Genomic DNA, 16,642 nt, shown 5'->3' with positions numbered 1-16,642 from the left:
TTGGTCTCCCCTTCCTGAGTGGCTAGGGGCTTAAAATAATTCAGTGGAATTTACTGCTCATCTTTTATACTTACTCAGCTTAACTAATGTTTCAGTAAATTTTTCACAGTTGATTGCAACTCGGCATAATAGATGGATGAATTGATGATAAGAAAAGAAGTAGTCTAGCAGCATACGATCATAAACGTCATCTTTGCCCTGAAGGTTAAAGATGATAAAATGGTTGCACTTAAATTGTATAATAAATTAAAGAGCATATTTTGTGCAAATGTAATAAGTTTAAACTCAAAAGCTGATTAAATATTTAAATTCTATAAGAACCTAGTTTTAAATTCCAAGTTTCTAGTAATGTTAAGATCTTAATTGTCACAAATTTATTTTCAGTGTGCAAATGCTATCAATTAAATTACCCATTATTTCTATATACTTTAATAAAGTAAAATTACTGTAGGATTTTAAAATGTGACACTTTAGTTCTACAGACATCATCAAGAAGAGTTGAATTAAATTTGATTTTTGAAATAGATTTCAAATGATTTCTGTAATGGTTACTACAGTGTTAATTATTTTTAATATTTTATAAGAACTTAAGTATATTTAAGATCCAAAGATGGTGGGCCAGGGGGAGTGTGAATGAAGTCGGGTGAAGATAGATAAAGGGAAAAATTGTTAAAAAAATGTTGAAACTAAGATAAATTATCCTCTGTTCAATGTTCTCTATAATTTAGAATTAGCATTATTTTAGAATATGAATTAGAAGAGAAGAATCAGACTACAAATGATGATAAATCTATCAGTGATATTAGGCTTAGGTCAAGGGATTATAAGGAAAGGGCAGTAAATGAAGTCATTGATTATATGGTCAAATTTAAACAATAGTAAATACCTAACTTGACTCTTCAGGTTTAGAAATATGACCCAGTTATAATTTAGCCTAGTGACAAATACTACTAAGACTTTCTATTAGGGTATTTTTTTGAGGGAGGGAAAAAACTTATTACTTGTGCTTGTTGTTGATTTTGCAAATACTCAACCAACATTTCAGAGCACTAAAAGGAAAAAGTCGAAATGAGTCTAATCTTCTTAGGATCCACAAAATGGTCATTTAAATCTAATATAACTGCTAGAGGGGAAATTTCAAATTACTGTGTACTACAGAAACATGGTTTTCCTGGCATCCCAACATACCTTACTGGTTTCCACCATTGTGGGCAAGAGGCACATATTGAGTTCAGGGCGCGGAGGCCGAATATTGCTTTTCCCTCCTATTAGCTTGATATTTTCTCGACAAGGGAAATAAGGTCCAAGAGACACTAAGACATTAAAAGTGTACAATAAGAATAAATGGAAAAAATAAATCTCCATGTTTCAGTGTGCAGAAAGATTAAATGCCAACCACATTCAAGTACTGTGCTTGAGGAATACGTACTTGGTATATTACTATGATGATAAGTACAATGGTTGTGTTGTAGAAATGGAACCAGAGTATGAAGAAAGTCATGGGGACTCAAAAGCACAAGTTCCTTGAGGACATCTGAAAATAAAAACACAGTGTGAGTTTAAAGTAAAACGGGAGTATATATCTAACCTGCTACTTTGAAACTCACAAATCCTGTTAGGGTGACTGGTTGCAGTATGGCAGGTGGAAAGTTTTAATGAATCTAAAATGGTTTTAGCTCCTGACATTGGGAGAAATTCTGTCTGATGCTCAATCAAATCTGAATCAGCAGAGTTACTAACCACAATATCATTTAGAAACCAAAGTTTAAAACTATTTATGTGTATTTTATTTATCCAAGAGAAGCACCATGGATAAGTACACTAAAGGAAATATTTCATGCACACTGATGTCGTGTCTTCATAAAATCCACATCACACAGACGTAAACCTTGTGATGATGACAGGCTACTGGCAGTCAGAGGTTACTGAAGTTACAGGCCAGTAATTCCACAGAACATCAGACCAAAACCGATTACTTATACATGACAGCCAGTTACTCACATCATTTTGTAAATGAAAACAAACAAACAAACCATAAATAGTTACAGTCTCTAAAGAGGACTTTAAAAAGGTAAAATACTCATGAGTCTGAGAACAGCTACTAAGAAGTATCTTTAGGCAAAAGAACGGACAGTGAAATAATTACTCCAACTCTTTATAATATCAGCTCTCCTTTGTAAACATTTGTGTGATTCTACCTTGTTTATATAGGACTAGAAGATTTCAGAGCTGCAAAAGATCTAGAAATAACCTAAGCTCAAAGAGCCTTGATCACATAATTACTGGCATGTTGAAAAATATAACTAGATTTTCTAGGATTTGCTGGCCAGTATGAGTTACACATAAAAAGTAAAAATGTTTTCTGAAGCTCATACCACATCTATGGTATTAGCTTATTTCTGAACCTAATACCACAGAACTAATACCACATCTTGCAAAAAATATTCCGTAAGAATCTTCCACTAGGTTTTCACACAGGTATATTTTCCAAGTAACTTACCTATACAGGCATTTCTAAGTTCTGGAGGACTATAGGAATTAAGAAGAGTTAACAGTTTATGGGCAAATTCAATTCGCTCCTGCCACTGGATTAATGCTTGTTTCACATCTGCAAATACAAAAGCATACATAAATAAGCCACTTGAGTTCAAACTTCCTCACAATTATTTTCTATTATTACCTACAGAATGCTAACACTAAGAAAATCAAGTTAATGACATAAACATCTTTGGTGAAAGCTAAGTGATTATTTTCATGAGATAGCTACTAACTGTTAAACCTACTAGATTGCTTTGAGAGACACAGAGCACGAGTGGGGTAGGGGCAGAGAGAGGGAGACAGAATCCCAAGCAGGCTCTGCACAGAGCCTGATGCAGGGCTCAATCTCACGAGACCAAGACATGAACTGAAACCAAGAGCCAGATGCTTAACCCACTGAAGCCACCCAGGCGCCCCAAACCTGTTAGGTTTCTTAAAACACATTATTTTATTCACGAATATGTCCGTTTTCTAGAAATTTATATGAAGTTCAGAGTTCACACTGTGGGGGAGAGATACATTTTATAGTTATTTCTTTTGAAACTAAAAATAATCTAACCTAAGCCATGGAGGTTTCCAGCTGGAGAACCTTCACAAAATACCCATGTTGTTACTCTGCTTGGAAGCATTTTCTAGTCTCCTAAATCTTAATACTTATAAGATGCTGCCTATTCTCCAGGAAGGCATTAGAGAATAAACAAGAGCATTCCAGCTTTATATCGGGAGGTCATGATGAATATTTGATGACAGGGAACATTCTCATCTTCTGTACCATCAACTAGAGATAAAGACAAAAATCTCTGAAACATGTGGTTTGAAACCCTTATTTTGTTCTGTAATAGTTAAAGGTAACAAAAATAAGAAGAATGACCAAACCTTTTCTCTGAAGATACGGGCGTGTAGACTTCAAAACTGAAAGGAATATTGACAGAAGTTCTACTAAATCTCCAGTCACATGGCAAGCTGTGGCTTCATGATACATCATGTGCAGAGTGTTGAATGACTACAAGTGATTTAAAAAGATGGAAATTTTCATTTCATTTTTACTTTACTGAGCCACAAAATGGTAGTGCTCACCCTTTATGACAGATATTTCCAGACTTTATGTGTGTGCACATGTGCCCAAAGCAAATGTATTTGCTTTCTAGCTAAAAGTCAAATTCTCCCAATTCAGCTCTTCCTTAAAATACAAAAACAGTGCTCACCTGCAGAGCTGATATTTTATGCATACATTTTGATCTGGAGGAATAATTCATTTAATCATTTTGTTTGTTTTTGGTTACTGTTTGCTCTTAGGCCACAAGCCTTAGAGATTGCAAAGCAGCAGGCAACAAGATTATGAAGAATGGGTAATTGCTGTCTCTAACATTCTAGGGCTTCGGAAGGAAGACAATAGTGAAATGGTTGTCAGCTATAGCCAAAACAGTACACCTGAATGAGGAAAAAGGGCTCCAAAAGGTAGAATTCCTTTAATCATATTAGCTTATTAAGTCTTTTCATTCCAAATTCTTAGCTTTTTTTTCCTATTTCATTTTACACAAAGCTTTTTTTTTTTTTTCTAATCCTCTCAAATCAGTTCCCTATAACCTATATACTATCCATAATTCAAAGTTCAAAATCCATTGTCTAGAATCTGTAGTGGTCCCTTAACTAAACAATGTACTTGTATGGCACTTAACCTATAAGCCATGAGGACAGGAACCATGTCTGTCTTGTTCACTGCTGTATACCTAGTGCCTAGTACAATGCATGGCACAGAGTAGACATTCAAACATCTGTTGAATGAAAGAATGAAATTCTCACTACTCTTCACATACCTTTTGTTCTAGCCAAACAAAAGTATGTGGCATTTTTTTCAAATATGACAATACTTTGTTGCCCCTGTGGTGACCACATCATTTATCTAAATACTCTCCCACTTATCTTTACAAGTTCAAATTCTTCATAAGTGCAGTTTCAAAAATGTGGTTTTCCTATTCTGTAACACCATTAACTGAAAAAGCTATCCTAACTCTTATTTCTCATGGTGTTCTTGGCATATATTCTTTTGTCTTCTCTCCATTATTAGACTAAGGGGTAAAATGTACCTCTATGGCTTTAAAATCATCTCAGAGTTGTGGATGTTCAAGAATTGTGGGAAGAATGAACAGGTGATTTTAACCACATATAACAGTCTCAATGGCTTCTTCTGATGATGGTAATCTCAGTTTCTTAACTGTCAAATAAGTGAGATCTTGAACAATTGTGCTAGTGATTAAATCACATGAATTTCATCTGTTTCTACCCTTACAAATGGAATCAATAAAAACAGTGGTTGTTCTAAATACAAAATAAGAAGTATGGAATTACAATGCACAAAGAAAACAACAACCTAAAAACTGTGACCTTATTATTCTTGGAATATACATTGCATTTATTGATCTGTATAACCAAAATCTAAAGACCTGTACAACAGTCTAGCATGAATACTAAATATCCATAAAAAAAGAAGTCTTGGTGAAAACATTAAAATGAGATACGTCTACTGTAAAATGGAATAAAATATTTACCTCAGTCATCAGGATCAACCCTCGATTAAATACAACAAGTAGTCTGTCTTCATCAGATTCTAATAGTATTCTGAAGGCACTAGAAGAATACATAAAGTCCAGGTTGAGAACTCTGCATCAGAATGGAAAACTCAGGTGACAAAAAAATAGAACTAAATGGTCATTTAGACTCTCTAATTTTCTACCTACAGGAGAGACTGCTTATATCTGTTTTTTAGTAATGTAATAAAAGGAGATAATATTAAGAAACGCTCTAAATAACATGGAGAAAAGTTGCATATGCTAGTATCTAGTCAACAACTGCTCGAAACAGTGGAAGAGAGGTATCATGTGAATCTTCTTAAAGTTTCAGTATAAATAATGTTTATTTTTTATAATGGGTTTATCTTCTGGATAATAACAAAATACACTTATACTATCCAAGCACTCATCAGCTGGTTCTTGGGAAGAAAGAGAAACACGAAGGGGAAACATTAAACACACCATGGCCTTGAAAATAATTTATGTGATAATCCTCAAAAGTAGTTGTATTGCTCCTGTTAACAGACCTAATTTCATTATTACGTACTGGAAACTGCTGCTATATAGAAGTACAACCAGAATTCCTTCTACTTTAGTTAGATGTTTTCTTTACTTTTTCAAAAAAGAATTAAGAAAGCTCAATCTTTTTTTTTTTTTTTAAGAAAAAGATACATAGTAAACCTTGGGAAAACAATGTATTTAAAATTAATGCCAACATTTTAAAAGAATTCCTTTAGAGCAAAAGCATGAGTTAACTCATTTTGTGTACTAATAAAGATTCAAATTTGAAAATTTTCTCAAGAAAACCTGAAATAACTTTATCTTGGTTGATCAAGCTTAAAATATTATAGTGTTCAAAGAAAAACTGCCAAAATGTGCCCCATAAAGGACATTACCTCCAAGTCTTAAATGTAATACACAGAAGCGTTTTAAGAAATTAACTTGGACTTTCTACAGTTAAGGGAATTATGTGTCATTTGTTGCAGAGTTCCTTTACAACCATTCAATAACTTCTGTAGCTCTGAACAATTATAATGATGTTTTGTTATTTGGCTAATTCTTATAGTTAAAAAAGACAGGTAGATCTGGGCTAAACAATTTAAAACATTAACAGTAAGACTCATCCAAAGATGGAGAAAGCTGTTTTTGGAGGCCTCTAGAACTGAACTGTCTAAGCATAAGTCAGGATGAATAGCAACACAGAGGAGGATTCAAGCTTCAGATTTAAGATTATACATTAAGATTCTGATAAAACACATACAAACAATCCAAAACCAAAACAAAATAAAAGCTGCTCAAAAGTAGTGTTAATTTTTAAGAGCTAAATCCTTCCAAGGTAACTACATGGAAAATGCTTCCCTAATAACTTTCAAGAATTGGCAAACTCTCAGTTATAGTTTAATTATAACTCTTCAAAAGGTCCAAAAGGATAGTGCCCATTTCCTCACTTGGAAAAACAAAACATATTAAAAAAATTAACAGAAAACATCTTTTTACCTTATTAAAGTAGTCCAGCAGGAGCGGCCATCTAAGCAACGTAAGTAACAACTTATGGTTGTTTTCTTAAACTGTTTAATATCTTCTAATTCTTCTTCTCTCATATCTGGCCTCTGAGCTATAAATAGCTGCATCAGGTTAAACAGTTCTTCTACTGCCTAAAAAGGGCAAAGAAGCATTTTGGTGACCTTTTAACCCTACATTTTAGAACATTTCCTCTATTGTAGGCATTCTAAATTTCTTGGCTGGAAATTAGGTTATTCTTTCTTGGCAGGGGGGGGGGGGGGGGCGTGTGGAACAATTTACTACATCATGTCTAAAGGATCTTAATTAAGGTGCTTTTTTTCAACAGGAAAAAGTAGTATATAATTCAAGGATACCAGTAATTAAAATACTCTTCATTGCATTCATTTGACTGAACTCTTAAGTAAATGTTGAATGTATTGAAAACGCCACTACTCTCCACTCCCACCATCTCCCATTTAGCAAAAAACTTCTCATACTAGCAGTTTGTGGCCTCTACGTTGACAGCTTGAAAAAAGGGTTCTTCACTCTTCTTCCAACCCCTTTCCCAGACTTAAACCCTCTTGATGTCATCTTGAGTTTACAACAGTGTTAAGAAGCAATAGTATAACGGAATATCCAGGAATGACAGCTATACATGAAGGGGGGAGTTTTTAATATGAAACTTATAAACAGTCTGCAGAAATAAAGGTACCAGATTTAGACCGCATATATTTGTATTCTGATGGACTCCTTAACCATTTCATTCCCCTGAATGTAGTTAAGAAAAAAACACTAGGAAATACTACAGCTAAGATAAAAATATTGCATAGTTCACAGCTTAGCACAGCATGTAGATCTTGATAATAAATATCTAAATAAATTAAAATAGCGAAGTTCAATTAGAGATAAAATTTCAACATCAACCTAAGAATTATCCGTATTACTTACCAATGTTATAGTACTACAGCATTTTATACATATATTCAAGAAAACAAATACACAGTAAGTTCTTAAGAAAGAACAGTTAAAGTTAGACTGTACACATTTCCATATTTTGTCACCACTTCCCACCAGGGGACAAACTGGTTATTTCCAATCAATTTGAAGATACAGAAATAATTATCAATTTTACTCACTCCAGGGTATTGGCTGGCATGTGGTGTAAGATTCTTAAAGGCCCATTGGATGTTTTGGTGAGAAGCCAGTTGTCGTGTGAATGCAGGAGACTGTTCACAGCAGAGCCTCAGAATGCCGTAGTAGGCTGGCAGCATCCCACGGTTAAAAAGCACCACATCCTGATCATCATGGTCAGCAAGGATGTAATTGAAGGCAATGTTCTTGGTTACCACTGGGTTCTGAACAATAAGGCGGATATTCTCTGGACAGTCAGCACACACATTGTACCAAAATGAAAGCAAAGCCTGTTTATTGTGATTTGTAGCTATTGCTGGCTCAGAAAGTTTAGGCTGGAAAAGGTTCCACAAATCCATGAAATATGTGGAAAACATCAGCTTCTCAGTTTTGGAAATTAAACAGTAAGTCATAAAGCTAAAATAGGGCACTAGCTTTGTAGTGCCATGAACAGCAGCATCAACATAAAGTTTGGCTCTTGAGAGCAAACCAAGGAGCACGTTGTAGACCTGATGTAGGACTACTGTTGTGTCTGGACTGAGTGGAAGGTCACGGGTTGGGATGTGCAAAGACCTTGTTGACCGGAACATCTGGCGGAATGAATTGCTTGGTATAAGGGACACCAGAAGATAAGCTGCAGCTATAAAATGTAAAACAAAACTGTCAGATCCTTATAAGATATAAAACAGACTGAAGAGCAGTCATTAAACACAAAGCCACTCTTCTCTTTAAAAATCAAAATGATTAAAAATTAAGGGACATGAACATTTCTTAATATCGTTCTGCTCTACCATTGGCCCCAAAGAAAGATCCCAAGGAATGATGAAAACAGACGCCTTCCATTCTGTCATTGTTAACTTTTAAAGTAGTGACAATAACTGCATTAATAGAAACAGTTTTTAACCTTCTTGGTTAGCTTTCCCAAGATACAGAATTTCCCACTTATTTTATCATTTCATTTCTTCTTAAGAAATAATATGGTTTACCAGGAATAATATAGCATTTGGAGCCAGAAGACCTAGCTAAGGCTGTCTGACATGGTCAGATCATTCGATGTTTTAGCGTCTTACTTTTCTTCTTTACAAAATGATGATAAATTATTTTGTAATGATTTACAGTTAACAGTAGAATGTAAAGTTACAAAAATAGAATGAGACCTTCTATTTTAAAGTTCATTATAATGTAGAAGATTATATATATGCCAACTATAGATCATTAACTTTGGAAAATCTTTAAAAGTCTTCTGGGCTAAATTTGTATTAAATTATTTTTAATTTGTGTATAGTTGTCATACAATGTTATATTAGTCTCAGGTGTACAACATAGTTATTCAACTTCTCTTTATGTTAGGCTATGCTGCCCACAAGTGTAGCTACCATCTGTCACCACACAACACTATTACAGTATCACTGACTATGTTCCCTATGCTGTCTCTTTTATCCCCATGACTTATTCATTCCCTAACTGGACGCTTCTAGGCGGACTCTGAATGCAAAGAAAGCATCCCTCCTTCAACATACCTGAAAAAGGTTATTAAGCATGTAATTCTGAGAGGTAAATAACTCATTAGTTGAGTCCCTCTGTAAAAAGTTACTATGTGCAAAGCACTGAGCAAGGTACTTAAAAATATTATTTTATTTAATCCTTACAATCATCCTGGAGGTAGGTGATGTTACATTGGAAAATCTGAATCTTGGAGAAGCAAAGACCAAGGTCACACAGATAAAGAGGTAGAGCTCATATTTAGCCTTGGGAAATGATAAGGATGACAATGACAGTAATGATAATGGTCAAACAACAATAATCACAACAACAAGAACTGCTAACATTTCTTGAACATTTATACTATTTAACACCGTTATTTTATGTAGCAAGCACTACTTTTATTATCCTCACTTTCATTCGGACTTAAAACAGTAAGACTATACCCATATTACACATCTAGTGGCAGAGCTGGAATTCAAACCCAAATATACCCGATTCACGAGCTAATGCTCCTAAAAAGTCATCATAGAACCTCCTCACCTCAAGGACTCTAATGCCTTAGTTTAACTCTTTTCACTATGCCTACTAATTGTTTCCTACTATTCTACCTATAATTTGATAATTTCCAATGTTCTGTCAAAGCAAATAAAGTTAGTTTCTAAGATTAACTGTAACCTGTTTTAAAGATTTATTTCAAATTAAACTTTATGCACAACTTTGTGCACAATACTCCATCTCTACATATTTTTCCCTCTATACGTTGCTCTGGTTAGTCTGTTTTCAGTTAGGCTCAATTTGGTATGTGTTTCAAAAGTTAAAACTTGGCATTTAAGGGTCATTCTGTTCAATTTTTGTTTAAGGTGCTACTGAGACAATTTGTGATTAGCAAAAACTTAGATTAAGTTATATATTTTTATCCCAATATTTTATTATGCAACATTTTCAAACACAATGAAAGGTTTAAAAAACTTTACTAAAGACCCACTTAAGGGGCGCCTGGGTGGCTCGGTCGGTTAAGCGTCCAACTTCGGCTCAGGTCATGATCTCACGGTGAGTTCGAGCCCCACATCAGGGTCTGTGCTGACAGCTCAGAGCCTGGAGCCTATTTCAGATTCTGTGTCTCCCTCTCTCTCTGCCCCTCCCCTGTTCACGCTCTCTCTCTGTCTCAAAAATAAATAAATGTTAAAAAAAAAATTAAAAATAAAATAAAATAAAGACCCACTTAAATTCCACAATTAACATTTAGCTTTGCTTTATCATATACCAAACCATCTATTTATTTCTTGAAGAGCTATCTGCTTTTAAATAAAAAGTAAGTTCTCCTTGGGAGAAATACACAGCTTTTAAATTATGTTTATCACTGAGAATAGTTAAGAAGGTCAATATGAAAGAACAGACCATTTTGTTAAAAACTGCCTTGCTATGACTGAAGAGTTCCTTTATTTAAGTTCTATGCTAGAGAGAACTTAGGACAAATCTACTTCCATTTCTATATGGCAACTCTTCAACTATTTTAAGACACTTATCATGCATCCATTTTTCTTCTTTTCTCTAAACATTCTAAAGCATTCCTTAAAATTATTTTGTAAGATTTAATAGTATTTCTCTGTAGTTTTTCTTCTATACATGTTACTCTAATTCTTATTCCAAGGTTTATTGTTCTATGAAAATATTTTGGCTGTTTTTTCAAGTTACATTATCAAAAGCACTTTTTCATATTACTATAGTCTAAAACTATTACAATTTTTATTTTTTTAAAGTTTATTTATTTTGAGAGAGACAGAGACCGAGTGAGAGAGAGAGAGAGTGAGAGAGAGAAAATCCTAGCCCAAGTGGGGCTCAAACTCAACTGTGAGATCATGACCTGTGCCAAAGTTGGACACTTAACAGACTGAGCCACCCAGGCACCCCTAAAACTATTATAATTTTTAGATGATTCATTATAACAATTTATTTCCCAGCTGAACATCCAGTTTTTAATTTTTCACAATTATAACTAATGCTATTTAGGCATCCATACATTAGATGACTTACTTCTATTGGAATCCTTCAAATGATACTACTGAATATAAAAAGGGCAAAGCATTTTGAAGTGTCTTGATACATATTGCTAAATGGCCTTTCATACCGTAATGTTAACTTACTTCACTGCCGTGTATGAGAATACCATATCCTCAGTACTGTCATGAATATTAGGACTAACCATTTGTTTAAAAAAAACTTTTTTTTTGGTTTAGTGTTTTTTTTTATTGCTTTATGATGAGAAGTCAGGACATGAATGCCACCAACATACATGTCAGCATTTACAAATAACCCATTACTATTGAGTTACATAAGTGGCAGGAAAAATGAGCCTATGAGTACCAATGCCAATCCACGTGTACCCACAAGTTTAAGATGTTTTCCCCAAGTAATCTTTTAATTTTACAATAAGTAGAACAGGAGTGCCAGGGTGGCTCAGTCGGGTAAGCTTCCAACTTTGGCTCAGGTCATGATCTCATGGTTCATGACTTTGGGCCCCACGTCGGGCTCTTTGCCAACAGCTTGGAACCTGGATCCAGCCTGCTTTGGAGTCTGTGTCTCCTCTCTCTCTGCTCCTCCCCTGCTCATGCTTTCTCAAAAATAAACATTAAACAAAATTTTAGAGTAGGCAGAAAATACAGTTCCCATACACTCTTTTCCCCCTTTCTCCTATTATTAACATCTATTATTACTATGGTACATTTGTTGTAACTAAGGAACCACTACTTTTAACTAACCTCCATACTTTAGATTTTATTAGTTTTGCCTTAATGTTCTTTTATTTTGGATCTAGGATACATTACATTTAGTTATCATGAATCCTTAAGCTCCTCTTAACTGTGACAGTTTCTCAGGCTCTCCTCGCTTTTCGAAACCTTGACAGTTTTGAGGATTACTGGGGTCAGGTATTTTTGAATAATGTCCCTCAAATGGAGTCTGTCTCTTGTTTATCACTATTAGACTCAACTTATGGGTTTTTGTAGGAAAGAACACACAGGTAAGGTGCCCTTTACACATCGTATTACATCAAGGATATCAAGGGTACATGCTATCAACACATATCATTGATGTTAACCTTAATCACCTGGCTGAGTTTATGTTTGTCAAATTTCTTCACTTAAAGTTAAACTAACAACCCACCCCCCCACCATCTACTCTTTGAAAGCAAGTCACCAAACTCACACTCAAGGGGTTGGGAGATTAAGCTCCACCTTCTTGAAGGATGTACATAAATTATTTAGGATTCTTATGTATGGGAGATTTGTCTCCATTTATTTACTTAACTATTCATCAGTACGGATTCAGGGCTATTTGTTTTACACTACTGGGTACAATCCAGTGATATGTTATTTATTTTTTTACCCAAATTGTTCCAGCTTTAGCCACTGGGAATTCTTTCAGGTTGGTCTTGTGTCCCTTTGATATACCCCCATTATTTTGTTTTTTGAATACTTCTTTACTTTCTGATCTTACAAGATGCTCCAGGCTCATCTTGCAGATTACCTGCCCCAGTCCTAGAATCAGCCATTTCTTCAAAGGGCTATATTTGTTTTATCAGAGAATAGTGTTTAGAAACAGAGATCTGGGTATTTGATGTGCTTGTTGCTACTGCAATGTCACTGATTCTAGGCCTTTTCAGCAGACAGCTAGGAAATATGATTTTAAATTTAGTGATTAAAGAAATTTAAAAATACTATTCTGATTTTTGTTTCTTTGAATATTATCAAAAGAGGAAATATTCTATTTAGTTACAAGCAATTTTCTAATCTGTGAAATATCTATTCTTCGTATTTGTCCACCTGTCTTCCAAGATCTTTGTTTGTTCCCTTCCAGCCTGTGTAAAGGATTTATCATTTAACTCCCATAACCTCAGTGAATATTTTCTCTCAGCTTGCTCTATGTTTTTATTATTACTCTACTCTTAGCCTTGAGGTCACTTTTAAAATAGGATTTTATGATCCTTTATTCTGTTCACTTAATGCTGATCATCTTTTGTTGTCTGTTAAGCAAGGAAACAAAAATGGTAGCGGTGGTGAGGTCACCCAAAACAGGACAGTTTCTTATCCTTAAGACACCAAAAACATTGCAGATATTTAAAAAACATGGTCATAGGTTTCCAAATACTAATGTAACTTTGGCCTTTAAGAACAGTATCTCCAAGAGCCTTTGCTCCATACAACAATGGGCATACTATAGTCACCTTAAAAAACAAACAAAAGCAAAACTTGGAACAAATGGTTCGATAAGTTCTGAATATGTGACTTACAAGTCCTGACTCTAGGATAATTGTGAGCCAAAAGAAACCGCTCGACCCAGTTTTCCATATTCTGCAGGACCCAGCTGTGTGCCAGTTTATTTCGGGGTGTCTGTACTGCCAACCAATCCAGACACTGAGAAGGATTGTATTCAATTACCTACAAATAAAATGACAAGAACGGAATATAAAACCAACTGATTGAACAGTTACTGTTTTACTTACTTTTGGTATATACCATTAAACACTTACAGCCAAGACAGACTTTTGAAAACTAGAGCCTAAAAGTTTCACCCATGTTTTCCTCCACTTTTAAAGCTATGTCTATCATTCAGAAAAATCTGACATTAGTTTACAAAATAAAATTAAAATAACGAAGGGCTCTAACACAGAACCAGGAAGAGAATTCAATGATTTTTAGGTCTTGTTAAATTTATAAACTTAATTAATAATGCTTTTAATTCTATAAAGTTTCTCATCTTTATTTTTCTTATTGCTTGCCTAATCTATTACTGCTCATGAGAATGAAAAATATTAACTGCACTGCTAGAGATATTTTTTTCATGGGAAAAGGAAACCTAGGAATCTAGAGTTGGAAAACTATGGCTTTTGGGCCTTACCCGCTCATTATGTACCGTCTAGATGGTTTTATGCTAAAGTAGCAGTGGAGTGGTTGCAAGCGAGATCACAGGGTCCACAAAGCCTAAAATGTTTACTAACTGACCAGTTAGAGAAAAAGTTTGCTGACCCCTGGTCTAGAGAGTAGGTTTCCTCACGCTCACTAAAAAGAAATTCGGTGACCACAACAGCAACTCTGAAAGAGAGGAAGCTGTTGGTACTTCCTCTACCATTTCTGTCAACTGCTGAAAACACTTGGCTTGTATTTCTAAGATCCTATCACTTCACAGAATCCTTTTTGAGGAGAGGGGAATGAGCACCCTAGATTGGCTAAAGGCTTTTTTCTATGACTCTACAAGAAAGTCTTTAAAGACTTTCTTTAAAGTGAGTGGAAGACTAGACAAGAACTCTTTTTAACCCCAAACCTCCTGACTAAAGCCTTCTTCCCTGGCTTGTGACTTACTTAAACCATTTTGGATTACCTAAGAAGAAACTGGTACTACTTAATGACTTCATTAGGAAAATAAAATTCTCAGAAAAAGAAATACTAAAATATCTACTGCAAGACTTACTTACCTCCCATATCCTCTGCAGAATGTAAGATGCAAAGGGAGGCATTCCTGGAGGTCCACCAGCAAACTCCATTAGCATAGTCAACAATTTGAAGAAAGGATTGGCTGCCTGTAAGACACATATATACCTGTGCATTTAAATGTATTTGAACCCCTCTGTTTCTGCAGAAAAGAAACACGTAAAACTCTTCTACACATTCACATTTAAATCTGTGTTACAAGACCTCAGAACTCCTGCATATAAACTGAAATATCATAAAGCAGCAGGGTCAAACTGGGATACAAAGTCAATTGCAAGGGTACCACATGTAACAGAAAACACATATTCTTCTGGATGTCAATTTGGAAAAAAAGCAAATCAAAACTCATTATTGAGACAAGCTTGGTACTTGGAACAATTTAGGTTAAAAGTTTCATGTAGCATCCCTTCATCACTAAGGTGTAATTTACATTAATATTTGACAAGTATGTATCACTAAAGTGGCTGTAACATTACCATTTTACAAAAATACTTTTATATAATACTATATTACTATATTTTCCACATCTTTTTCATCTATGCCGAGTCCTGGTTGGTCTATTTTTTCCTTAAACACAATTATGATATATGCTTCAAATCAAACTTCAAAGGTTACTACCTAGGTGGCATTCTAGTATGGTAAACTTATATGTAAATTTATATTTAATTGGGAAAATTACATTTATGATAACAAAATACAAAGGGGTAATTCAGTGTATTCAGTTACACACTTAAAACTAAGTTGTGGTGGGGCACGTGGGTGGCTCAGTCATTTAAGTGTCTCTTGATTTTGGCTTAGGTCATGATCTCATGGTTTTTGAGTTTCAGCCCCGCAAAATCTCTCTCTCTCTCTCCCCCCCCCCCCCCAGTCCCCTGCTCGTGCTCTTTCTATTAAAATAAATAAACATTTAGAACAAATAAATAAAACTAAGTTATGTTATGGGAGAAACCTTGATATTTTTTCAAGAACAATTAGAAAGGTTTATTTGAAAGCACTAGTAGTCTTAAAAACACGAATTAGCTAATGTGTACATACCTCAGGAGTCAACTTTGCTATTGATGTGAAAAGCATAGACACAATCTAAAACAGAAAAAGAAGGATTTCAGAACATTCTTTTAAAAATTACCAAAAAACTTTAAGACTGTATCTCAGCACTTACATGTTCTGCAAGTCGATTATTGTATCGACAGAGGCTGAAAATCAGATTACAAGTTTGTCTTATATTGATGCCATCACGAATATGTTGAAACAAGAAGGGGAATCCCTGTTAAAAGTAAAAGTTGTTCATTTAAGAACCATTATTATTTGTGCGATTATCAAATCCTCTAATATAGAAAGTATTACCTTTCCTCCTGTTAATGCTGCCATGTCAGTCTGTGATAATGTCAAATGCCTGAAAGGAAACATTAGTGGAAATAAGTTTTTCTTCCCTCTGTGCTACGTTACAGCTGTTTGCATCATGACATGCATCAAAACTGCCAATTCAATTACAACTGTACCAAACCACTAACACAAAATGACTTTTGAACCTTCTGCTAGCTAAACTTACTTGCTAGACATCTCTTAGACAATTTTTCAAGATACCAGAATTGTGGAAGCCCAAATCTACTTTATTTCACATTTAATTAACGCTATATTTTTGTGTATTATAAACACTAGAACGGGTCTTAGTTTTTTTTTTACATGAGATCCTTTAAAACAAAATGAACTTATAAGAAATACTAAAGAGTTTTCAGTTACCAGTTTATAATTTCTGTAATAACTTATAGAACATTTCAGACACATAGGAAAACAGTAAGATAGTGGAAGTATCCCATTACTCAGCTTCAAATTACTAATTCATGACCAGGCTTGTTTCATTTGTACCTCTCACTCACTCAATACGGACTATTCTAAAGCAATTCCAGGTATTTTACCATTTAATCCAAA

The 16,642-nt window shown here is 34.6% G+C and overlaps 1 protein-coding gene across 2 annotated transcripts in view; it reads right to left on the bottom strand.

Moving 5' to 3' along the window:
* USP34 (ubiquitin specific peptidase 34) overlaps window positions 1-16,642 on the bottom strand; it is a 250,839-nt gene that overhangs the window by 13,271 nt on the left and 220,926 nt on the right. For both annotated transcript variants that reach the window (XM_040453637.1, XM_040453636.1), the window contains exons 63-75: window positions 16,058-16,106; window positions 15,873-15,977; window positions 15,749-15,793; window positions 14,698-14,802; window positions 13,516-13,663; window positions 7,748-8,382; window positions 6,606-6,763; window positions 5,088-5,166; window positions 3,415-3,541; window positions 2,501-2,608; window positions 1,430-1,534; window positions 1,189-1,313; window positions 75-198 (exon numbers count right to left, since the gene is read on the bottom strand). In XM_040453637.1, coding sequence (XP_040309571.1) covers window positions 75-198; window positions 1,189-1,313; window positions 1,430-1,534; window positions 2,501-2,608; window positions 3,415-3,541; window positions 5,088-5,166; window positions 6,606-6,763; window positions 7,748-8,382; window positions 13,516-13,663; window positions 14,698-14,802; window positions 15,749-15,793; window positions 15,873-15,977; window positions 16,058-16,106 — 1,913 coding nt within the window. The remainder of the gene's footprint in view (window positions 1-74; window positions 199-1,188; window positions 1,314-1,429; window positions 1,535-2,500; window positions 2,609-3,414; window positions 3,542-5,087; window positions 5,167-6,605; window positions 6,764-7,747; window positions 8,383-13,515; window positions 13,664-14,697; window positions 14,803-15,748; window positions 15,794-15,872; window positions 15,978-16,057; window positions 16,107-16,642) is intronic.

Source organism: Herpailurus yagouaroundi, unplaced genomic scaffold, assembly GCF_014898765.1.
Source record: "Herpailurus yagouaroundi ecotype Mexico unplaced genomic scaffold, PumYag 210, whole genome shotgun sequence".
NCBI lineage: Eukaryota > Metazoa > Chordata > Mammalia > Carnivora > Felidae > Herpailurus > Herpailurus yagouaroundi.
The sequence above is the reverse complement of the archived record's forward strand: the minus strand, read 5'-3'. Positions and strand labels throughout refer to the sequence as shown.